This window comes from Tamandua tetradactyla, chromosome 13 (assembly GCF_023851605.1).
Source record: "Tamandua tetradactyla isolate mTamTet1 chromosome 13, mTamTet1.pri, whole genome shotgun sequence".
Lineage (NCBI taxonomy): Eukaryota > Metazoa > Chordata > Mammalia > Pilosa > Myrmecophagidae > Tamandua > Tamandua tetradactyla.
This window is the reverse complement of record NC_135339.1, coordinates 18,435,882-18,460,866: the sequence shown is the minus strand read 5'-3', so window position 1 is coordinate 18,460,866 and position 24,985 is coordinate 18,435,882. Positions and strand designations below refer to the sequence as shown.

Below are 24,985 nucleotides of genomic sequence, written 5' to 3'. Positions count from 1 at the left end.
GAATACTCAGAAACATTAAGAATATCCAAGTGTTCTGATGCTAAGGCCAAGTTTCCCAGTCTACGGCTGCACTTCTATGTTGTATTCCTCACCACGGTAACAAAATGCCCCCTCCTTCTTTTCTTACCACTGACTGTCCACTAGCCTAGTGAAGCAGTTACTGTACTGATAATTTCTCAGAAAGCTTAACTGCCTTGCCCAAGGTCTAAACCACCAGCCTACCCCACCACCCGACTCCTGTCACTACCTCATTTGCTAAACCGGATCATCAGCACGAAGATGGGAGAGCATGGAGTGGACAATCATCTGTTGTTGCTATGTGCTCCTGCTTTTCTTCCTTTGGAGAACTGTTTCTGCCCCACTCTTAAAAAACAAGCCATGTGGTACTGGAATGAGCTCCCAACTACTGCATCCCATCACCGGCAGTAATGGTTCCACTGCCAGGCACTGGGCCAAACCTGAGCTAACCTTATCCTGTAGCCCCAGCCATGGTGACCGGGCCTCCCATGGACACACGACTCTAGGCCATTCAGATTCCTCCCAGGAGACTCCTCCACCTGGCTGGTGGGATTGCGCTCCCTTCTTGTAAGTCAGGGGCTATGAAGATGAAAGTGCAGAGGGGCCGGAGACCATACACCAGGTACATGAAAGAAGCCCACCATTCAGGGGTCATTCAGCCTGAAGACCAATTCCCTCAACCATCCCAAAGTTTTGGAATTTTGAAGATATATCAATAAATTTCTCTTCTCTGCCTAAGCTTGTTTAAGCTAAGTTTCCATCACTTGCAATAAAAGTACCCTGAACTAATACACAAGAGGGCTAAGTAAAATCCATCACCACTAAGAAAGCATTACTTTCAGCTATTACTTTCAAATTCCTCTGCAAATTCTTCTCAAATAATACAGTTAAAAGAACCAAAAGAAAACTACAGTGGTTGGAGTTTTTACATATGTGCCTTCCCCTGTTGACCTTCCAGGGCACGGTAGAAAGATAACTGGTACCCAGTGAGAGTCAGGTGAGGACCCAAGGCTCTGCTGAGTTATGACTGAACCCACATCCACATATGCCCTGCTGGAAAAAACCTGGCAGAGTTATTCCCTTCAAAAATAATAATAATAATTTCCAGTTTTAACTTCCAAACCCCTCTCTCTGCCTAGCCTTCAAAGTCCTCCAGTTTACCTTTGCAACACCATCTCCCTTCCACCCAGAGCGAATACAGATCCCCTGGTTCTACTACAAAAGCTGGTCTAGTTCCTGCAACCTGAAAGCATGTTGCTGCTCCTCTCTGCTAGGCATCCATTCTTGCTGTGCCTCCTGCCTAAGATGCCCCCATCTTTCCCTGTACACATTTAGATTTCCCTTCAATACCCAGCTCTAGCCTCAACCCCTCCACGAAGCCTTCCTTGGCTTTTCCAGCAGGCATTACTGTCTCTACTCTGTTTGGTGAAGCCAGGTCAGCCAGCTAGCTAGGAAACTAACGAGGAGGCTGGAACTACAAATTCCACACTTGTCTGTCTCCTTCTAGCCCCACCCAGGCGAAGCACAGGAGCAGGCACTGCAGTCCTCTCCTAGTGACTCCGGGCAGCCAGCCTAACACACTCAGATGAACACAGTGAGGCTCCCGGTAGAAAAGGACCCCACTCCAAGGGCAGACAGGAGAGGGCCTCCAAGTGAGAAAACTCAGATGCTAATAACAGAATCAAAGCGAAGAAACAAAGCACTGCATGGGTTCCAGTGACCAAACAAGATTCTGGTACAATGGTACCAAAAATGCTAGAGTCCTCAGCTAACCATAGTTCTCTCCTCTTCCCTACCCATGAGCTGAGGTAAAGGTGATTACTTCTTCCTAGATCCATGTACTGGAGACAAGGAGACGCTACATAATTCCACAGAGTTCCCAACTGTCAGGAACTGGCCTGAAATTGTAGTGGGAGAGTCTAATCAGGTAAAAGGAAAAAGCACCCTAGATGCTGGCTTTAGCCCCAGATTTAAGCCTCAATCCACCTTTCTGCCCTTGCATAGCTGGGTGGTCCTCACATCTTAGAGATAGAGGCCCAGAACTGGTGTAACAACAATAATGAAACTGAAGTTCTTAGTATGTCAGTGAAATTAGCTGAAATTTTTTCTGAGCATTTATCTATTCTTGTGGGATAGCGGTCCATAACTTTCATCAAATTCCTCAAGGCCTCTGTGACCCAAAATGAACTCCAAAATGAACTCATGTCTCCAGGGCTGCCCTAAGAATTAAATGAGATATGAAAGTGCACGGTAAGAGGGGCAGGCCACGGTGGCTCAGCAGGCAAGAGTGCTTGCCTGCCATGCCCGAGGACCCAGGTTCGATTCCCGGTGCCTGCCCAAGTAAAAAAAAAAAAAAGAAAAAGAAATGCTAAATAGCAGTGTTTCTGGAATAATCTTGAAATAACAGCCTCTGCCCTCCAAAAAAAAAAAATCTATGTTGCTCACTCATCTTTATACCCCCATGTCAGAACATACTGGGGTCTATCAATGTGTGGGCTGAACTGAACAGTATATGGGTTTAGTCTGCTCACCTGCCTGGCACCACTCAGGCCATGTGCCCATCCCAGGCTCCTTCGGGTTCCAGGCCCCACGTGGCAGCCTGCCAGTCATCCCTGGCGCGCAGCACTGTGGACTCCCACCACACACAAGTGCAAGACAGGGGACTGGATGGTTCTGGGATGAAGGTCCACCAAGAGAGACCCTAACTGAGGATCTTGGGAGACGGCAAGACGGGGCTTCCCCTTGACATTCTGGATCCTGGGAAAGTGAGCTGGTTCCTCTCTCAGGGTCCACAAAAGCCCTACCCTAAGGCTGACTAACACAAAGAGAGACAGACCATACGCAGGGTGGAAATTGCTGGAGAGGAAGAAGGAAGGAGACAGGAAACAGTGACCTGAATTTGGTTTCTTGGGAACAAGGTAGGAGCCTCCATCCCATCAACCAGAGCTGCCCTTTTATGCACTGAGCTTTCTCCCATAAGAAGGGCTCCCTGGCTAAAAGACAAAAAAAGTTGGAAAACCTCTGCACAGTAATTCAACCTCTGCAAAGACGCCAATACTCTGTAGTTTACTTTCATACCACATCATCTCTCTTTCTCCCCGAGAACCTGCAGGTGGCCATCTTGCCATGCCAAATGCTATCCTAAGTTTTTTCTAATGTATTAACTAAAATGAACTGAACTTCACCTTAAAAATTATGTTTCTGATGATTTCATGACCCTCTGCAAAGCCACAGAACTCTGCACTGTGGCAAAACTAGTGCTCTATAGGAGAAAATCCAAATCCTATTCCATCCCTTCTTCAGAGATTAGGACTAGCTCCTTGAACTTCAGCCCCACCTTTTCCACTAGGCATAAAGGATGGGACTTAGTTAACAGCAACTCATCCACCTACTCCGAGACTCTTAGAACCGACCCACACTATTTCCAACGAGGACTTCCAGTCTGTGGTCTAATTTCTGCACATCCCCTGAACGGCTTCTGGAAAAAGATGTTTGATAAATTTTCTCCTTCAAAAATGGAAAGACAGAAAAGCAATTAAAAAAAAAAATTACCCATTGAGGTCTTCCACTGTCCTTCTCCCCACAGGCATATAAGCCCCTTCTAAGGCATCTTCCAAGGCACATGCCCAGGGGGTTGGCCAGGCACCCCAGGCAGGACCACACAAGATGGGCAGAACGCAGGTTTGAAGAACAGAGATCAGAGAAAGTCAGAAGCCCAAAGTGGAGGCCAAAGGGCTACCACTGAAATGATCTGTTGTGTGGCCGGCAGTTTCGTCTCTCTGTTTGTCGGTTTACTTTTAACTATAAAAAGTGAGGTTAAGGTGGCTAGTAAATAACAAAGCTATTAGGAGGAGCTGCTTATAAAACCATTCCCCTTTAACAGGTGAGACTTTTAAATTAAAGTGGGCCTCATCGGCCTTTTGCCTGCAGTTGCTAAGGGCACGTTTCCCTTTCTCTCAGTTCACTCTTCAAACAAGGACAAGCCCTAGAAGAGGTGGCACTCACTGTTCTCTGACTGGACATGTGAAATAAAACAACAGGTCATAATTCAAAACTCCTGGGGCCCAACAACTTCTGGACACTTTAACCCCTCCAAGTAGGAACAAAACATAGCTCTCAGGGCAGGAACAACAATTAAAGTGACAAATAAAGCCTGCTACATGGTGGGTGCCCAATAAATGTGAATTCTTTCTTCCTCGATGCTATGTCTTCTTTGTCAAGCTTCCTTGTCTACAAGGTTGGCTTACACACTCCCCAATGAGGCCAGACCACGCCTATCACTTGTCACAAACAACCCACCCACCCACTCACAAATGCCAGCCCCCTCACCCACCCACTCACCAATCAGTCATCTTCAAGACCAGAGACACAGGGTTCCAAAAGGCACCACCCAAGGGAACCAGCCCACCAGCCTTTCAGATCCACCCGCATAGAGAGAACAGCCCCAGCCAGCACCATGAGGATTTTCCCAGGGTGCAATGCAACTTTCCCAACTTTTCCAGGCCCACAGTTCCCAAAAAAACCTAGCAGGCATTGTATTGTGCATAACTTAACCACAAGTCTGGTGGAGAAAGGAGTCTGAGCTCTAGGCTGAAGGAAGGGACCTGAGACCCAGATAATGAAAAGGCACAAGTGCAGGATGGGGGGGGGGGTGAGGTCCCAAATTTTAGGCGCACCAGTGCTAGCCCTGGTTCCATTCTTCCAGACTACCCCATTGGTTAAAGGCCCGCACAGACGCCTAAGGAACTAGTGGCTGGTGAAGAGGCTTAGAAAAGAGACCGACAGACATCTCTCTTTGGTCCTGGGGAGGCTGAACCTGGTGTCCTCCGGAGGACCCCGCTTCTGTGGCACCTGGAAGATTCTCGGCCTTCTGTGCCGGACACTGCTCACGGCGAACTGCACAACTGGGTGAGGAGGTGTGGATCAGGGGGCCCGGGATGGCCCCCTCCCCAGGGCTAAAGGAGAGAAGGTTCCTCCCGCGGCCAGCGCCCGGTAACGAACGAGAGGCCCTCGAGAGTCCCCACTTGGGAAGCTGCAGAGAGAAGTCGTGGAAGGAAAGTGCGGGAAGCCGGGAGGCGGGGATGTGCCACTCACCCGCGCCCTCGGCGGGCTGCGGCGGCCCGACCACGCCGTTCAGGTAGAGAATGGGGAGCAGGTGAGGCTGCGTCTTCTCCAGCGCCGCCCTCAGGTCCTGGAAGTGGTCCCGCTCCTTGGCCAGGAGCAGCTTGAGCAGCAGCTCCGCCTTGGCGCCTCCCGCCTCCTCGTCCAGCTGACGCCGCTCGCCGGGGCTCAGCGCTCCCGCGGCCTCCAGCAGCCCGAGCACGGCTTCCACCTCCGTCATGGCCTGGGCCAGGCTCTGCTGACACTGGGCGAGCAGCTCCCGGCGCTCGGGCTCCATGGTGGCGGCTGCCCGCCCCGCCGGACGGGCTCCCGAGTTCCCCGAGGCCGGCCGGCGGGCGCGCGGGCGGGCGGGCGGCGGCGGCGGCGGCGAGTGGCCCCGCGGCGCTGCGGGCGGGCGAGTGCCGCGGCGGCAGCCCTAGCGTGCCGGGAGCCGCGAGGCCACGGGGGCCATGGGCTGGGGCCTGGGCGGGCTGGGGGGGCCCGGGGAGGCGAGCGGCGCTCAGCAGCGGCCGCCTCCCGGGCTCAGGAGCGCAGCCATGTTGGCTGCCGCGGCGGCGGGACTGGAAGAGGAGGAGGAGGAGGAGACGGAGGAGGGGAAGGAGGAGGAGGAGGTGGGGACGGCGGCCGGGGCGCGCCCCGAGGCCGGGCTCCAGCCGGGCATGCCCCCCTCCCCCTCCGCGCGCCGCCGCCGCTCCCTCCGGCTCCGCGAGCGCACGCCCGCCACCCCGCCCCCCACCCCCGAAAGATCACAACTCCCGGGGAAAAGGAGCCCCGCCGGGGCTCGCCAGGCCCCCGACGGCCCAGGCCCGTGCGCCCCGGCCGGCTCCCCGGGGTCCCGTGGCCGCGGCCCGCCCCTTCCCTCTCTCCCCTCCCCCGGCCGTCCCCGCGAGCGCCGGGCCCGGCGGCCCCCGAGAGGAGGCGGCGAGGGAGGGGACGGGCGAAGGGGAGGGGTCCCGCCCGGGAGGCGGGGAGGTGGCGCCCTTTCGCTCGCTCGCTCTCCCGGTACCCCGAGGCCCAGGCGCGGCCCGGAGCCGGGGACGCCGAGATAGGGGCCCCGCGGAAAGCAGCCCGCACCCCAGCCCCCTCGGCCGGGCACCCGGCCAGTCCTCAGTCTATTGGAGACCCTCTCAAACAAAAGCCTGCCCTCAATCCAGGGTCCCCTCCTAACCTGAGAACTCCAAAGTCAAGCCTGGAGACAGCTGGGGAAGAGAATCCCCTAAACTCGGATGCCTCCAGATTAAGATCACCCCCCGAATCTGTGGGGCTTCCCTACCCCAAGGATCGCCAATAAAATCCCCTCATCTGAGGCTCGGTTAACCAGGATCTTTCCCCTCACCACCTCTTGAGAAGGTTTGGTCTCCTGAGTCTTGAGGTTTTCCCGTGTTGGGAGGAGAAAGAGCGCGCTGCTGGATGAAAAAGTCTCCAGTGAAGTTGCTGATAATTTTAGCAAGACAGGTGCTCTCTTTCTCTTGGATGTCCCCCAGAGTCTAACTGGTCTCAGGAGGCGGCAAGCTGATGGGCTACTGAAACCTGCCTCCCTGATGCTCTAAAAGGATCTTCAATCCCGCTCCAAAGCCCAAAAACATTTTCTGTCTTCCACAACAGCCTCCTGCTGACACATCTACATCTGACCTACCTCTCTGGAGGACAAGCTCCTTCAAAGCTAGAATCCCAGCTGATGCTCCTGCAACCCACAAGGCATTAGAGGGGCATTCCAGCTCCACATTCAAACGTCTGTGTTGTGAGGAGTGAATCTCCTCTACAAACTGCGGGGATCCCAGGCGATTTTTCTACTGACACTGTCATTCCCTGCCTCGTTTCCCCTCTGACAAAAGCAAAATTTTCTTAAATATTCTGCATTATTGAAAAGAGGGGAGTAACCTCTTTTATTTAATGGAAACAAACTCTTTATATTGTGGTTAGCACGGGAGTACCCGAATTTGCTCTTCAGTTTTGGTTTTCCATCTAAACAGCTTCATAGTGTGGAACAAATGTTACTCTTCCTGATCTCAGTTTTCTCCTGGGGAAAATGGGGACGGACAAGTGTATAAGAACTGAAGTTAGTTCTTAGTATGTCAGTGAAATTAGCTGAAATTTTTTCTGAGCATTTATCTATTCTTGTGGGATAGCGGTCCATAACTTTCATCAAATTCCTCAAGGCCTCTGTGACCCAAAATGAACTCCAAAATGAAAGGACAGAGTTATTTAAAGATACCTCCCTGCTCAGATAGCCGCAGCTTCTATGGCTGAACAGGTCCAGAAAAGTACCCCTTCTCTACCCCCACCCCTTCTGCCCCACCTGAGAGATGGTTCCCATTTCTGGCCACCACCTCCCGTACAGCAGTTGCAGCCTGCATCATCCTCAAAAGCATCCATCCAAATCTTCAGCACACACCTGGAACCCCGGTCATAACTGGATTAACTAGAAACGTAAGAGATGGGAGAAAGGTGGAAATGGGAGGGATGGAGGAGAAGTTAGAGACTAATTTCCTTTACGGTTAGAACCAGCTGTGAGTAAACCCAGACGAAAAGGATTCCTGAGACAGGAAGGGGCAGGAGGGAGGTACCGTGACCCAGGAACCACTAAAAGGATGGATGCTTTCCTCCCTGGAAGCCAATCTGGAAGCAATGAAGAAGCCTCTTTGTTAAGAGTGTTTTCTCCCAGTGGTTGTGCAGTGATGGACACTACTTTCAGCAAACCCTTTATAGGAAACTCGAGGCTAGAGGGAGGTGTGCAAAAGAGAAGTCCCAGGAGAAACAATTAGCTTTATGAACACATTCTCTTTAGGATTCCTTTAAGCAGTCACCTTGGAATGGTTTTTAAGTCCCTGAATGACGGTTGTGGTTTCCAGCTAAAAGACTTCCATTTAGCTTGTATTTAAATAGCACGGGCAGGGGCTCTTTCCCTCTTGTTCTCTGCTGTATCCCCTTGGCACCAGGCCAGGCATGTGTAGGTACACAACAGATATTTTTTAGTCAATAAATGAGCTTATACATGAATGGATGAACTAAAGAGTTTTGAGTTGAGGCCCTGTTTCAAAAATAACATCTTAGAAAAAATGATGGGGAAGGAAAGTGTCTCAAAAAGGAGAAGCATCCAAAACAAAACGAGTGAGCTTAAGAAAGTCTCTGACTGTCTGGGGAATGGGCAGTGGGAAGAGAACAGCATGCAGTGTTTGGTCTGGTACTCCGTACAGGTGCCCAGGACTCTGCGCACAGCAGAGCAGCCACTGCTGGGATGCTATGGGCTAGGAGTCTGCTCTTTCCTCTCTTACCTGGCCTACAAGCTTGGCCTACCAAACCCTGCTAAAGATGTCCCTGCTCCAGAAACCCATGTCAGAGCTACAGGCACCCAGGCAGACCCCCTGCCTGCACAGCTCCCTCCAGTTTTCTATAAGCGCTGCACTGCACATTAACCCTTTGATTCATAGCTTATTCTTAATATATCAATTTACATGTTATCTATTTTAGAAAGCCATGCGTGTCTTAACACCCTCCTCACCAAAGAATGAGATGACCCCACTACTTGCTCTCATTGCAACTTTTTACACTTCTTTATTAACATTAATCCAAAATGTATTATTGGAATTGACAGTTTACTTCTCTGTATCCCTGTGGTAAGCAGAATGGCTCCCCAAAGGTGTCCACACCCTAGTCCCTGGGACCTGTGAATATGTCACATTATGTGGCCAAAGGGATTTTGTAGATGTAATTAAGGTAATGGACCTTAAAACAAGGAGAGCCTGAATTGTCCAGGTGGCCAAATCTAATCACATGAGCCCTTCAAAGCAGAGAATCTTCTCAGGCTGGAGGCAATAAAAGGGGAAGTCAGAGAAATTCCAAGCATGAGAAGGATTTCACATGCCTTTGCCGAAGTGGGGTGGAGGGGCCCACGTGCAAAGATCAGAGAGAGGCTCTAGAGACTACGGGTGGTCCCCAGCTGATAGCCAGCAAAGAAGTGAGGACTTCAGTCCCACAACCGCTGGCAGCTGAATTCTGCCACAGACCTGGATGAGCCTGAAAGGGGATTCTTCCCAGAGCACCCCACTAGCATTCCAGCATCTCACACCTTGGTTTTGGCCTTATAAAACTCGGAGCAGAACGATCAGCGGAGCTACCCCAGATTTGTGACCTACACAACTGTGACATGCTAAATGTGTGTTGTTTTAACCCTCTACATTGGTGGTATTTTGTTATGGTAGCAGTAGAAAACTCTCCCCATGACTTTGAGCTCTGTGGGGGCAGGAATGACATCCAGCTTCTTGATTCTGGTACCTTTGTGGCTAACCTAATGCCTGACATTTGGTAAGAATTCATACACACACACACACACACACACACACACACACAGATAGTATGCATGGATGGAAATCTACCTTCCACCCAGGCCTTCCTTTTTGGGTAATTATTTGTGGCATTTTTAAAAAAACAGAATTTGGTGACAGGAAGGGAAGTTTTCAAACAAAGACACCTAGAAACTAAGGCCTCTGTGCAGGCTGGGCTGGGGCCCCAGGGGCCTCTGACCTTGGATTTCATGTTCTCGTAGATCAGCTACAGCTGTTGTTCCCTGGAGAAACCGATCCTGGTGCTCTGCTCCATGTGTCCTGCTCCCGTGGAGGAAAACAAATCTGTGTGCAAGAGAGTGAGCGAGTATGTGGATTTGGGTGTACGTGTGTGTATGTTTGTGTGTATATGTGTACATGTGGGTATGTGTGTCTGTGTTTGTGTGTGCATGCAACAAGAATACGCGGGCATTGTGCATATGAGTGGAACCATTTCAGGATGAACGTGGGTGTCTGTGAGTACAAACTGCCAGTGTGAGTGTATGAATACATGATGTGTGAAAAGAGGAGGGGCCTTTCCTAGGACGGTTTCCCCAACCCACTTAGAAAATTGCAGGTAACCCAGCATCCCAGATGTGACATTTAAAAAGAGCTTCTTGCAGAGTTCCCTAAAATGATGAGTCCCCTACGACACTGAAAATAGAATTCTATTTATAAAACTGCCATATTTCACACAACTCTTTAGGAATACGATGACTGTGAAACGAACTATACCTGCTTAGAAAAGAATTAGCTTAAATTTGGCTCTTGGCAGCTTCTCAACTGGTGAAGACATTTTTCTTCCAGATGCTTTTGTTCTTAGTTCAGAATGGCCCAGAGGCAAATGCCCCAAGATTTTAAACAGGGCACCTGGGAGAGGCCCATATCTTGTAATGAATCTTGCCCAAAAGCAGCAGGAATAGGACAAAATTTTGAGATCAGAGATTCAAAGTATTTAAGGAAACTTAGAAAAGATTAATTAAAAATGAGCAATTCATTAATTAACGACTATTTATTGAGTGCTCCCTGACTTCCAGGCACGGGCCCAAGCCCTACAGCTACCTACCTCATTTTGCAAATGGAGAACTGGGAAGCTGCTTACCCAAAATCGTACAGCCAATTATTGTCAGAACAGGGGTCGAATTTAAGTTTATCACCTAAATTCATTGCTCTTCCAACTCAGGCTCATTCCTTCCTTTGGAATCCTCGATCCAAAATTTAATCGAATCCTCGATTAAAAATCCTTCGATTTTTAATCCCTCTTAGAAGCCACGAAACTTTCTGCAGCAACTCCCCAAGGCCTGTCTCCTGGCGCCTCACCCTCCTCTTTCCTGTTAAAACACTCCTAAGGTGTGTCTCTTCTACAGAAACCAGTTTGAAGTCACACTTGGAAAGGAGCTGACACTAGGCGATGATAACATCTTCCGGGTTATCCCTCCCAGAGGACTGGCGGTTGAACCACAATGGGGCTGGACCTGAAGAATGAAGGTCCCTGTGTGCTTTGTCTCAATGTTAAATTTCTTGAACTTGATAGTTGTACTTAAAGTGGTTACATAAGTGAGTGTCCTTGTTCTCGGGAACGACACAAGTGTCAGAGAATCATAATGTTTAGAAAATACATTAGACAGAGAGATGATCAGATAGATAGATATAGATAGGATTAAATAGATATGGAATGATTATAAGAAATGTGACAAAATGCTAATAATTGGTCTGGGAGTCTGGGTACTTTGGAGTTCTATGTGTTGTTTCTGTATAACTTTTGCAACTTTTCTGTGAGTTTGAAATTATTTTTAACTGGTAATAAAAGTAATAATAATAAATGAATGAACGACCGTCCTAGGTCTGAGCAACCTTCTCAGTGGACCGTAGTAGGGCAAGCTGGTCATCTCCTGGCCAGCCTTGTCTCTCATTCATGCTTCAAGAATTTCATGCTCCACCTCTCAGATAAACCATGCCACTTCCTCAGAACCTTCACTACCTCCCCATTGCCTACAGGGTAAAGTGCAGCTCTCAGCTGGACATCCGAGTCTCAGGGTCTTCTAACTTCATCTCTTATTATTCCCCGAAGCAGTGGGGCAGCCGATTATCTGTCTTCTACCAACACGGCGGAGGCGCCCCTCTTCCCTTTCCCACACCTTTCTGGCTCCTCTTCACCAACCCCTCCCGCTCCTGTCCCACATAATTTGGGGTCAGGACACTCTTCCGCTGACCCCAACTTTTCTTCCCTAGATGTGCTCTGAATCACTTCGTCACTTTGGCCGTCATCTATTCTCTTGTCCATGATTTTGCCCTGGGATGTGGTTTAGCTTTCTCTACCCTCCCTCCCCAAACTCACTGGGGACAGGGACCTTGTGCAACTTTGTTTTGCCTTTCATATCCCTCACCGTGCCTATGCCAGTGGGGGCCCATTGTAGGTGCTTCATAGATACATGTAGATGGAAAGAACCAAGGCAAGGGAAAGTGGGGCAGAGAGGGGCTAGCACCTTTTCATCCTTTAGGTCTCAGTTTAAAAGTCACTTCCCAAGAACTCCACGTAGTCCCTGCCTCCTCCCGGATAATCAAAATTTGATTCTATTCTCTTTGAGCACCCATTTTTCTTCTTGGCACTCATCTTATTTTATACTATTTTTTACGTGACTCTCTTGTTAGGGGTTCCCAGTGAACTTTAAGCTCCACTGAACACCTGTTGGGTTCACCTTTGTATGCCCAGCACCTAGTCTGATGCATGATAGAGGCTCAAAACCATGTTGAAAGAATGAATAAGGGGAAGAGGAGATCACCTGCCTCTGGTGCCCCATAATTCTGCTAAAAATCTCCCTAACAAGAGCACGTCCATCTTTCTAGTCTAGACCCAGAGAATCAGTGTCTCTGGGGTAACTACAGTCCCAGCCACAGCAAATAATAAAAATGAACCCTCTTTACTATTACATATGTGCCATGTGCCAAGCACCTGCTAATACTTCACCTGCAGCAAAAACTTACCCTTCCCTATCCTAAAGGCAATAAAACTGCCCCTGCCTTCAAAGGAGTCAAATCCTGCTCCTTGACAGCTATCTGTAGAGACATATAAATATATCAGATGCAAAACGGCCCACGGACCCAGCCAGACTCTTGGAGAAGATGGCAATACCCCAGAAGCAGAAGCTGTTTCCTGGAAGATGCATTGCAGTTTGTGAATTCCCAAAACTACCTGGGCTTCCAAGCCAGCCAACAGCTAACCTTGCAAGTCTTTTCTCGTGCATTCTCGTTCATCCCTCTGCTCCACCACGCAGCTGTAAAAGCGCTTCTATTCCACACTGAGGCTCAAAGAAGCAAGCCACCCAGCTCAAGATCACAAAGCTGGAAGATGATGGAATTAGAGTTAGCATCCATGGCCTTTGGAACAACTTCCCCCAGGTGCCAGCAAAACTGGCCTCTCTAAGCAAATCTCCTTTGCGTAGAAGCAGCAGCTGGAGAAACTGCTGCCTTAGTTTTCCAACTGGCAACTGTCCAGCTCCATGCAGGTTTCCTGGGGTTGCCTGAGAGTGTTCCCTTCGTGGGGAGGTATTTAGACAAGCACAATCACAAGAGATGTTCCAGCAGCAGAGGTAGCTGCTTGAGCGCAAGGCCATGAAGCATCGCTCAGTCTTCTTACCTGTGAAATGGAATAATAATTCTGGAAAGAAAAGCCTTGGATAGGAAAATGGCCTGGACTGTAGGGGAGCCTCCTGATACTGACCAAACCCCTGGATCATTCGGCTGCCATATAACCCACTTTCCTCTCACTCTGAGCACACTGGGGTAATCCCACATGTTCCCCACGTCCAGTTCCTTCATTTTTCCAGAGAAGAAACCTGAAGCCCAGGTAGGAAGATTGCTTACTTATCCAAGGTCCTCACCTCCAGAGGCTACTGAGAAGTCTGTCCTGGTCCCAGGCTGCTTCCCCCAGGCTCACAGACTCTGACACTGGCAAGCACATTAGCCTTTTCAGCAATTCTGCAGGTTGGGCTGATAACTGGTGAAAGTGAAGAGGGCCAAAAGAGCTTTAAAAACGTGCCCAGAAATGAGTGATCAGGTGCCATAGAGGCTTCCCAGCCAGGGAGGCCGGCTGTGGCTACTGCCTGGAGCTCTGCCCTCACAGGGATTTTTTCCTCCTTGGTTTCAGGGAGCATGAGCCGCACCCAGCCTCTCTGAGCCTGTTTATATTCTGGAGACCCTCCTGGCTGGCTCCAGAGGAGACTCTTCTCTCCTGAGGTCGGCTCCACCCAAGGCTGGCCCCACCTTTTTGCTGCAGGACAAAAGCAAAGAGAAAGATAAATAATAGCCACCATTCTTTTTAGCACTTACTATGTGCCAAGCACTCTTTTTAACAGCTTTATATGCATCCACTCTTCTAATCTTCAGAACAGCTTTCTGAGGTATGTGTCATTATGCCATTTTTTTAGTATGTCTATTTCTCGGATGGGGGGACTGAGTCACGTAGAAGTCAAGCAAAGTACCCAAGTCACCCAGCTAGCAAGTGGAGGAGTAGGGGTTCCAGCCCAGGTGCAGGGGTGAGCTCTCAACCACCTCACTGTACCACCTGTGAATGTTTTCAGATGATTCACAAGTGCCAGTGGGAGAATCTTCCAGGTGTTCCAAACGTGGCAGCAAGATTCATTTACATCTCAGAGGATTGTCAGATTCGCTCTCATTTATCCTTCCTTCATTTTGGTTTAACAAGCATTCATTAGCTCCCAAAAGAGGCCCTGGGAGGACAGGAAGGATAAGACCCCATCCACCTCAGGACTAGCACTTTCCTGCCAATTCCCCCACCAATCCCTCAGAGCTTTCCCAAATGTACCCGAAAATGTGCTTCCAGATGGGCGGATTGGACATCCAGAATCCTGGGTCTGTAGTCCAGGCTCTCCAGGGCCGGGCCTGAGGACCTGCATTTTTAACTAGCACCCCAGGTGACTCTGATTGGCAAGTCTGGGGAACAGGGCACCAGATCTCTCTGAGGTTCCTCCCTAGGAGGGTCTACGGCCTTGCATTTTAAACTTGGAGAGCTCCACTCGGCCTCCCACAGTGACCCTAAACCACATCCACCAAGCGTCTCATTGCAGTGACGGAAGGTGGGGCACATAGCGTGGCGGGAGCCCCAGGCTCTGGTGTGTGCCACCCCTGTGACAGCACAGGCCTGAGGCCACACTGCTGGGGACTTGTCCTTCTCCTCCTCTAGCCCAGGAGATGCTGGAGGAAAGAGGCCAGGTTTGTCCACCTTTATTTGTCAGTTCCTGCCAGCCGCCCCTCTGTGCTGCTGACTCTGGAGACTTTCAGTAATTGTCAACTGAATGAATAAATTAATGACAGAGGGAGACAGAAGTGTTGTGTTAACAGCTAGCAGTAATTCAAGCAGAATGGAGTAAGTGCTAAATGGTGACGGAATGAGTCATCAGTGCTGACAGGGAAGGAAGAGGGAAAACGGCACTCAGCTTCTCACCCCTCCACTGTCAAAACAGCCTCTTCACTTTTCCTCCCTTCCCGTCTCCCTTTTATTAAATGGTGAAATATGTCTTACATTCAGAAGAGAGCACAAAATATATGTGAATAGTTTTCAGAATAATTCTAAAGCAAACCCCATCCATATACTCACGCCCTTCCCTCCTCCTAGAGTAAGCGGGAGACTAAGAAACCTCCCGTGCTCCCTTCCCTGACAGCACCATTGGTCCCTCCCGTCCCCTCATCTCACTTCTATCCATTTTCTTGCTTTACCATGTACGTATGTATCACTAGGCAATACATTGCTGGGAATCGCCTGGTTTTGAATTTTAACGGTGGTGCATTTTCTCCTGTAACTTGCTTTCTTTGTGCGGCATGATGTTTTTGGAGTTTTGCCTGTATCAATGCCTGTGGCAGCAGTTCATTCATTCCCATCGCTGCGGGTTGATTCGGTTGTGAAAACACACCATGATTTACTTATCCACTGTCCCATGAACGGTCATTTGGACGGCATCCAGTGGATGGCGGTCACTAACAATGCCTCTATCTGTCACTCCTAATGCACACGTGCACGGACTTGATAAATGTAAGAGAAATTGCTGGATGAGAGTGTATGTGAGATTCAACTTGTCCAGGTAATGTCTGACTCTTTGCCTAGGTGGCTGTACCTGCTTCTGGGCTCTCTCATCTGAGGTGCGTTGTGCTCAGTGGCACGAGGGTGGAATTTCTAAAATGGGTCTTGCAATACCAACTGAACTTCCTCGGTTTCATCAGAGTGAGAGTTTGGGAGAAGCTTCAAATAAAAACGGACCAGAGAAGCCGCCAATGGGCATACATCCAAGGTTTATTGTCTTCTGTGACAGTTAAGATTATATATGGCTGTGGCAGAAACCCCCAAATAACAGCAGATTAAATAAGATAGAAGAACATTCCTCTCCCACAGAAGAACATTTCTGACAAATGAAGGTCAGAAATCCGCCCTCCAGACTGGTGTAGTACTTTGTGCTGCAGAGATCTAGGTTCTTTCAATCTCGTTCCACTCTTCTGCACATGGCTTTATTTTCATAATTCTGTAAAACTACTTGAGCTCCAGCCATCACATATATATTCCAACCAATAAGAAAGGGGGAAGAAAAAAAGAAAGTTTCATGCCTTTCCTTTGAGTACATTTTCAGAAAGTCACATAAAATATTTCCTCTTGTATCCCCCTTGCCAGAACTTAATCTCAGGGACACAGCTAACTGCAAGTGATGCTGGGAAATGTAGTCTTTATCCTTGATAACCATTTGTCCAGCTACAAGTTGGGAGTTTTATCATGAAGGAAGAAGGGTGACTGGATCTGTGGGACAATGACCAATCTCCACCATAGATTTCCTTGTTCAAAAGAGTCCTTCCAAGCAGGTCTGCCTTATATCCTTGCCATAAAAATAAACACACATAAATATCCCAAGACACAAAATGTTGGTAAATAAAGCCCATATTCAGCAAGGCCATATCCTTAAATATTATAAACTACACAATCTGTTCACCTGGAAAACTGCAGTGCCCATGTGGCTGGTTTTAAAGTAAATATTTCCCCCATTATAGTCTTGTCATCCTGCTCTCTGGGTCCTCCACTCCTGATTTTTTAAGGTTAAGGCTTCCCTTCTCAGTCTTTCCTAAGGAACTGGTACTTACAACCCCTTTCACACGTATTGGGCCAGTTTGAAGGTATAATACCCTAGAAAAGTCATGCTTCAATCTTGATCCAATCTTGTGGGAGCAGCTCTTTCTTTTAATCTGGCTTCAAAATTGTAGGTGGAAAATTCTGATTAGATTATCTCCATGGAGATGTGGCATGCCCAAATGTAGGTGTGACCTTTTGATTAGATGGAGATGAGACTCCACCCATTCCAAGTGGGTCTTGATTTCTTTAAAAGAGGAAACATTTTGGAGAGAATCAGAAACGACAGCGCCTACAGAAATGACAGAAGCCTCAGAGGTGACAGAAACTCCAGAGCAGAGCTGACACAAATGCAGACGTGTGTAGAACAGAGACACGGATGTCTGAAGATGCTTGGAGCCCAGAAGATGCTGCCATGAGATGTTAAGCAAGCCAGAACCTGGAGAGAGACAAGGGAAGCCAAGGGATGAAAGCCAGCCCTGGAGAAGTGAAGTGAGGAACCTCTGCATGGACAGAGACTAAAAAGCAATGGAGTCCTGGAGCGAGGGACCAGCAGATGCCAGCCCCGTGACTTCCCTGCTGACAAAGGGGTTCCTGACCCATTGTGCTTTCTTGAGTGAAGGTAACCTCTTTTTGGTACCTTAATTTATACACTTTCACTTCCTCAGAACTGTGAACTTGTAAGTTATTAAATTCCCCTTTATAAAAGCTGTTCCAGTTCTGGTATATTGCATTCTGGCAGCTTGCAAACTAACACACATATAGACTGTGTTGAAATCCAGGTGGGATGGCCTAGAAGCCCACACAACCAGCCCAGGTCATTCTTTAAACTTAACTGCAAGCAAATCCATTTCTAACATCCCAGAAATTCCCTGCCTCAAAAGCCTTCCAAGGCTCCTAACTGCAGGAAAAATGTGACAAAATCTTGGCAGTACCACTTAAGGCCCTTTACGCACTGACCTCAACCTACTGTTTTAGCCTCAGCCACAACCATTGTTCAACATGGACCAAAATACAATCATGATGATAAAGATAATGGCAATAATGGAAGTGACCAGTAAATAACCGGGCTATTATTTGCCAGGCCCATATTAGGCTATTGACATATTCTTTCATTTTAATCCTCACCACAACCATACAATGTTGTGTATTGCCACTTTACAGATGAGGAAACAAAGAAGTTAGGGAATTTCCCCAAAGTCATAAACCTGGTAAATATCAGAACCAGAATTCTCTGGTTTGCTCAAACCCTGCCCATCCTTCAAGGTGCAGCTCAAATGTCCTTTCCTCCATAACACCCTTCTCCACACTCCCCCAGCAAAATTCAATGCTTCTTCCTCTGGGCTTCCCTGTCCCGTGTCATTTTGCTTACAATACTTTTCAGTGAGTAGTGAATGAATTATTACTGGATGCCGGTTCCATGCCAGGCAGGACCCAGGTTGTTGCAGTTGTATTATTTCTGTAGATCTGGGTATGTTGGTGGAATGAACTGTCTTTTAAAAAAATTTCTTGCTGAACCTAGCTCATGCCCGGGTATAGCACTATGCTTGTTGTGTGAATGAATGAATCTGACAACAAACAGATGATGTGATTTTGTGGTCCAGTGTTTGTTCAATGAAGACACCATTTCCAACAAGCTGGTGACTTTTCCAAGGTTAAAAACCTGGACCTGAATTGTCTGGCTGCAAGGCAGCACACTCTCCATGGAGAAGTGGCTTTCCTCTGAGCCCATGGGGCTTTGCTTCTGCCTGCCAGCCTCTGAGGTCCACCTCTGTGTTCTCAGTGGGCAGCAAATCTATGGGAAGGCGGCCCCTCCATGGAGCCACATCCCCAAACTGGAGCCACATCGTGCAAGGCAAACAATTCCAGGAGAAAGAAACCCGTTTGCATGCAAAATCCAAGGACCCTCCTAACCCCACCAGCTATCCGAGGTGCTCTGAGGCCAGAGCTGGGCCAGCTCTCCCCAGTGCTCACATTTCAGCAACACTTCCAGACAGACTTGAAAGCGGAGGCCGCCACTGCCTCCTGAGAACTCCTCCGGAAGCCTGCAGACTTAGCCTGCGATGAGTCACTTCCTCACCTTAATTCTCCCCTAATACCTTCCCTTTCTCTGCAGCTTTACTCCCAGCACCGCTGTCTGGGGGTGGAATGTCTGGTGGAGCTGTGCAAGTGTGTTGGCTGAGCTGTCTGCCCAGATAGTACAAATGCGGTTGGGAATAGAAGATGCCGGGGCAGAAGCAAAGCCAGGTTTGTCCGCTGGCTCTGCAGCACAGCCTAATCCCCTCAGCCAGTTTGGCTTCTGCAAGCATAAGTGCAAGTCAGTGCCCCTAAACAGGCCTTAGAAGGAGTGGGGAGCAGGGACTGATGGAGCAAAGAGTAGAGAAGAACAGGTAAGGGTGGGGAGAGATGGTTGCTTTGGGTTCCAGGGACTTTCGTCCTGTACTACCTTCCCTGGGAAGCAACTGCCTCCCAACCCCAGGAGAACAGGACTGCATCCTGGAAGGTCGAGTTCAAAGGTTAAATTATACATCATGTCACCTTGTTATTCATGATGTAATGGAGAGGCTGGAGGGAGCTGCCTGAAAATGTAGAGCTGTGTTCCAGTAGCCATGTTTCTTGAAGATGATTGTATAATGATACAGCTTTCACAATGTGACTGTGTGATTGTGAAAACCTTGTGTCTGATGCTCCTTTTATCTACCTTATCAACAGATGACTAAAACATATGGAATAAAAATAAATAATAATAGGAGGAACAAATGTTAAGATGAACTTAGATTGAAATGCTAGTGATCAATAAAAGGAAGGGGTAAGGGGTATGGTGTGTATGAATTTTTTTCTGTTGTCTTTTTATTTCTTTTTCTGAATTGATGCAAATGTTCTAAGAAATGATCATGATGATGAATATGCAGCTATGTGATGATATTGTGAATTACTGATTATATATGTAGACCGGAATGATCAAAACAGGAATGCTTGTGTTTGTTAGGTGTTTTTTTGGTATTTAAAAAATTATATGTCATAGTTTCCAGGATGAGTCTAAGGGGTCTCACTCTTATCCTCAGTCTGACCCGCCTGTCTTTGGAAGTCCCACTGCTCTTCTCACCTTTGCTGTTTTCCCTCCCTGTCCACAACTGAACTTCGCTGTAGCTGCGCTATGGTGGTGTTCCAGTCTTCCATTTTCCTACCGCTCTTCTGTCCACTTGTTCCATCTCACTGAAAGTGGCATAGTGAAGCTATTAATATGGAACCGTCTACTTCTCCCTTCAGGTAGGTCAATACTTACTTCAAATATTTTGGGGCTCTGCCATTAGGAGGATATATATATTTAGAAATGTTGTATCTTCTTGTTGAACTGACTGCTTTGTCAGAGTATGGTGAACTTGTCTGTCTCTTGTAACGGTTTTTGACTGAAGTTTATTTTACCTGATATTTGTGTGGCTACCCCAGGTGTATTTTGTTTACTATTTGCGTGGTTTATCTATTTTTCCATCCTTTCAATTTCAACCTTCTTGTGTCTTTGAATTTAAAGTGAGTCCCTTATAAACAGCATATAGTTGGGTCATGCTTTTTTATCCATGCTGCCAGCCTCTGCTTTTTGACTAGAGAGTTTAATCCATTTACAATAAAATAAATCCTTATAATGCAGGACTTTCTTTGCCACTCTGCTACTGTCTTTGTAAGTCTTATACCTTTTAGACCTTTTTTTGTGCCTTAATTCTTCCATCAATGCCTACTTTCATATTTATTTGATTTTTTATAGTGTAGCATTTTGAATACCTTATCATTTCCTTCTGTATATATAGTTTAGTTACCATTGGGCTTAAATTTAATATTTAATATTATATCAAATAACATTAATGTTATTAAATAATATTAATATTTAAATGATATTTATTATTTAATTAATAAATTTACTTTAATATTAATTAATGTTTCATTTGGTACCAACTTCACTTCAATAGCATATACACTTGTTCCTGTGCCTCTCCATCCCTGACCTCTCTTTTGAACTTGTTGCAAATTATGTATTTATACACTTGTGCTGGTTTGAAAGGATGTATGTCCCCTAGAAAAGCCATGTTTTAATCTAAAACCCATTTCATAAAGGCAGAGTAATCCCTATTCAATACTGCGTGTTTGAAACTGTAATCAGATCATCTCCCTGGAGATGTGATTTAATCAAGAGTGGTTGTTAAACTGGATTAGGTGATGACATGTCTCCACCCATTTGGGTGGGTCTTGATTAGTTTCTGAAGTCCTGTAAAAGAGGAAACATTTTGGAGAATGAAGGAGATTCAGAAAGAGCAGAGCAGAACGACATAGCCACAAGAAGCAGAGTCCACCAGCCAGCGACCTTTGGAAATGAAGAAGGAAAATGCCTCCTGGGGAGCTTCGTGAAGGGAAGCCAGGAGAGAAAGCTAGCAGATGATGCTCTTTGCCACATGCCCTTCCAGATGAGAGAGAAACCCTGACTGTGTTCACCATGTGCCTTCTCACTTGAGAGAGAGACCCTGAACTTCATCGGCCTTCTTGAACCAAGGTATCTTTCCCTGGATGCCTTTGATGGGACATTTCTATAGACTTGCTTTAACTGGGACATTTTCTCGGCCTTAGAATGTAAACTAGCAACTTATTAAATTCCCCTTTTTAAAAGCCATTCTGTTTCTGGTATATTGCATTCTGGCAGCTAGCAAACTAGAACAACATTCTATATCCCAAAACATATGTTTATCATTACTTTTATGCCTTTGCATTTTAGATCTGATAGGAAATAAAAAGTGGAGTTTAATACCAAAAATACAATATAATAATAGTACTGGGTTTTATAATTCCCCATTTGGTTACCCTTGCCAGAGATCTCTACTTCTTCATTCTGCCTTGGGCCACTGTCTAGTGTCCTTTCCTTTCAGTCTGAAGAACTCCCTTGAGCATTAGCTTGTAGGGCAGGTCTAGTGGTGACAAACTCCTTCAGCTTTTGTTTATCAGAGAATGTCCCAGCTGCTCACTCCCTTTTCAAAGGAACTCTCATGAGATACAAAATTCTTGATTGGCAATTGTTTTCTTTGAACACTTGGAAAATTTCATCCCACTTCTTGCCTCCATGATTTCTCATGAGAAGTTGACACTTAATCTTAAGGACTTACTTGGCCATAACACGTTGCTTTTCTCTTGGAGCTTTCAGAATGCTTTCCTAGTCCCTGGCATTTGCCAATTTGAAAGTGCTATGCATCTGTGTGTGGTTCTCTTGTAGTTTTTCCTGGTTGGGTTCATTGGGTTTCTTAAATATGTCATGTTTTTTGTTAAATTTGGGAAGTTTTCTGCCATTATTTTTTGAATATTCATTCATTCTGTTTCTTTTCCTTCTGGGACCCCCATAATGTATATATTGGTATGCTGGATGGTGTCCCACACACCTCTTAGAGTCTGTTCTCTTTTTTGTTGTTGTTCTATTTTCTTTCTGCTCCTCAGCCTGACACATTTCAGTCGTCTTGTCTTCAAGTTCACCGATTTATTCTTCTGCCTGCTGTAGCCTGCATTTCTGAGCCGGTGTCTTGTCCTGGGCTTGCACCTGCTCGTGGCCTTAGGGATTCCCCAGCTTACAGGACTCTGAATGTCCCCCCTAGTCCCTAGGAAATAGAATCTTCCCCCCCTTCCTGGTGCTCTAGTGTAAAGTTTACAATCCTTTGCCCCAGGCTACTTTTGTTTACTGCTTTAACTGTATCTTACAGGGAGTGAGCTACCCTCAAGCTGCTTCTACTTGCAGGGCAAATTCTGGGACAGCGAACCAGAGAGGACTGCCCTCGTTCAATCTTTCAGTCTGTCACCCAATAGATTGGGATAGACATACAGGCACCCCTGTATGTGCATAGAGGTTACACCCTCCAGAACAGGACCAGGGACCCACAATAGGAGTGCAGGTCCATTGTACCCCCATCCAGGGAGGGGATGAGGAAGGAGCCAGAAAGGGTTCATGAGCTTCTCCTACCATTTTTTTTTTTTTTTTGCATGGGCAGGCACCAGCAATCAAACCTCGGTCTCCGGCATGGCAGGTAAGAACTCTGCTTGCTGAGCCACTGTGGCCCACCCTCCTACCATTTTTAAAGCTGTGTTTTTGATTCAGCACTTTCCCAGTTACCACCACCTGTTAATTATTTTCCTGAGTTTCAGGAAAATGGTTCTACCAGTTTTTGATAGCTATTCAGAGATTCTGTGGGGAAACAGAGCCCTGGAGCATCTTAATGCCACCATTGACCCGAAGCACCATTTCTTTTGGTTTTGCCGTAGTCCTCATGGCGGTGAAAGAGCAGCAGACATGGGTCCCGTGGGCACCACATTTGGTCACTCCCCAGCCATAGGCATGGTCTGGGGTCTTCTTCTGGATTCCACTTCTGGTGCCAAAACTGGCAAAAAACAAATTAAGTCACCATCATTGTCTTCTGTTTTTTGCATGGGCAGGCATCAGGAATTGGACCCGGGTCTCCGGCATGGCAGACGAGAACTCTGCCACTGACCCACCATGGCCTGCCCTCCATGGTTGTCTTTTGAACCTTTGAGTGGAGGCATTGTGGAGGCAGTTTTATTTCCTATTCTGGAATTTTAGGGAGGTGGTCAGGGCTAGAGAGATAAATTTAGGAGTCATCTTTGCATAGAAGATTTCTAAAGCTCTGAGTCTGAGTGAGGTCATATAGTGAGTGTAGAGATGCCAAGAGTGAATCGTGCAAAACAAGGAAAAGTAAAGATAGATAATGTCATGGTTTGGAGCTATGTACTCCAGAAAAACATGTACTTAAACTTAATCCATTCCTGTGGCTGCGAACCCTTGTATATAGGACCTTATGAGGAGCTTACCTCAGTTAAGTTGTTTCCGCTTTATCAGGATGGGTCTTAATCCTATTACTGAGAGAAAGGGAGGGGAAGGAGACTGAAGCTGGAAGTCAAGGGAACAAGAAGCCAGGAGAAGCATTGCCATATGACAGAAAAGCCAAGAACCAAGGATTGCTGGCAGCCAGCCCCAGAGTGCCGTGGTCTTTTAGAAGAAGCAGTTCTGGGAGAAAGCATCACCTTGCTGATGCCTCAGTTTTGGACTTCTAGCTTCAAAACCATGAGTCCATAATTTCCCATTGTTTAAGACAACCTATTGCATGGTATTTGCTTTAGCAATGAGGAAACTAAAACATGGTCAGGACCTTCATCCAACAACCCTGCTTCTTAAAATATTATCGCGTCCCCCCAAAATAAAAAATAAATATTATCCATCCCGTACCTAAATCAGTTAAAACATGTACACGCAATGAAAAACCATGCAGTCATGAAAGCTGATGACATAAAAGATGAATAATGAAAACAACTTAAAAATCATGTTACATATTAGTAAATGCAGTATTCTGTTGTTTTTGCTTTCTATAATGTATAAATCTTTCTGGCTTTTATCTGTGTATCATAGGCACAGTCTAAACTGTGTCCTGTGCAAATAACTTAATATTTGATTTTATCTTCAAGCTTTATTTTTGACCCAATAATCCAAATTTATTATAGAAAAATTAAAAGCTACAGGAAAATGTAAACATAAAAATCACCTACAATACAACGAATCAAAGACAACGAAGCCTTTTAACACACATTATTGTAGATCCTGTTTCATGCCAATAAATACAAGTAGAAATATTTTTACTGAAATGGTAAAATAATTAAATGTGGTATTCCATAACATGCTCTTATCATTTCAAAACTTTGCATTTTATTTAATTATTGTTCATTGATTATTGGAAAGATGAATACTTTCTGACTGTAAGCGTAATACCTCTCTCACTCTATGACACCTGTCTGGCTCCTGCTTTCACAGGGACAACGCATCTCTTGTTGGAGTCCAACTACCAATATGTCTCTAAAGCTGATGGATGTTCAGTCTTCAACCACTTGCTCTCTCAGCAGTACCTGGTCCTGGTGATCACTCCCATCTGTCTGCCATCTGATTCTGTGATATCTCACTCTGATTCCCCACCTCCTTCTCTGGCCATTCATTCCCTGTCTCTTCTATTCAGCCAATAAGTGTCAGGAGTCCTAAACTCTTTTTTATTTTTTTTAACTTTCTATTTTATTTTATTATTTTTTTAGATTGACAAACCAAACAACATATGAACACAAACATTCTTAACATACAAATGTTATGTTATACATGGTGTACAATCAATCAATGGCTCACAATATCGTCATATAGGTGTGTATTCATCATCACGATCATTTTTTAGAAAATTTGCCATCAGGAGTCCTTGACTCTTGAAACTGGTCTCTTAATGTCTGTAGTCTCTTACCGCAAGGATTAATGCTCTAATTTTTATCTCCACTCTAGACATCTTTGAGCTCCAGCTCCAAACTTGCATATCCTGCTCCCTTC

At 46.7% G+C, this 24,985-nt stretch overlaps 1 protein-coding gene and 1 long non-coding RNA gene across 3 annotated transcripts in view; one reads left to right on the top strand and one right to left on the bottom strand.

Moving 5' to 3' along the window:
- Window positions 1–5,416, bottom strand: part of DLG5 (discs large MAGUK scaffold protein 5) — a 139,652-nt gene extending 134,236 nt beyond the window's left edge. The window contains exon 1 of one of the 2 annotated variants that reach the window (XM_077124782.1): window positions 5,113–5,416. In XM_077124782.1, coding sequence (XP_076980897.1) covers window positions 5,113–5,416 — 304 coding nt within the window. The remainder of the gene's footprint in view (window positions 1–5,112) is intronic. The other variant, XM_077124783.1, reaches the window with a different exon arrangement.
- On the top strand, window positions 4,347–6,989 carry LOC143653643 (uncharacterized). Its single transcript, XR_013161435.1, has 3 exons — window positions 4,347–4,491; window positions 4,724–5,155; window positions 6,745–6,989. It is a non-coding gene; the product is annotated as an uncharacterized LOC143653643 (long non-coding RNA).
- The last annotated feature ends 17,996 nt before the right edge of the window (window positions 6,990–24,985 follow it).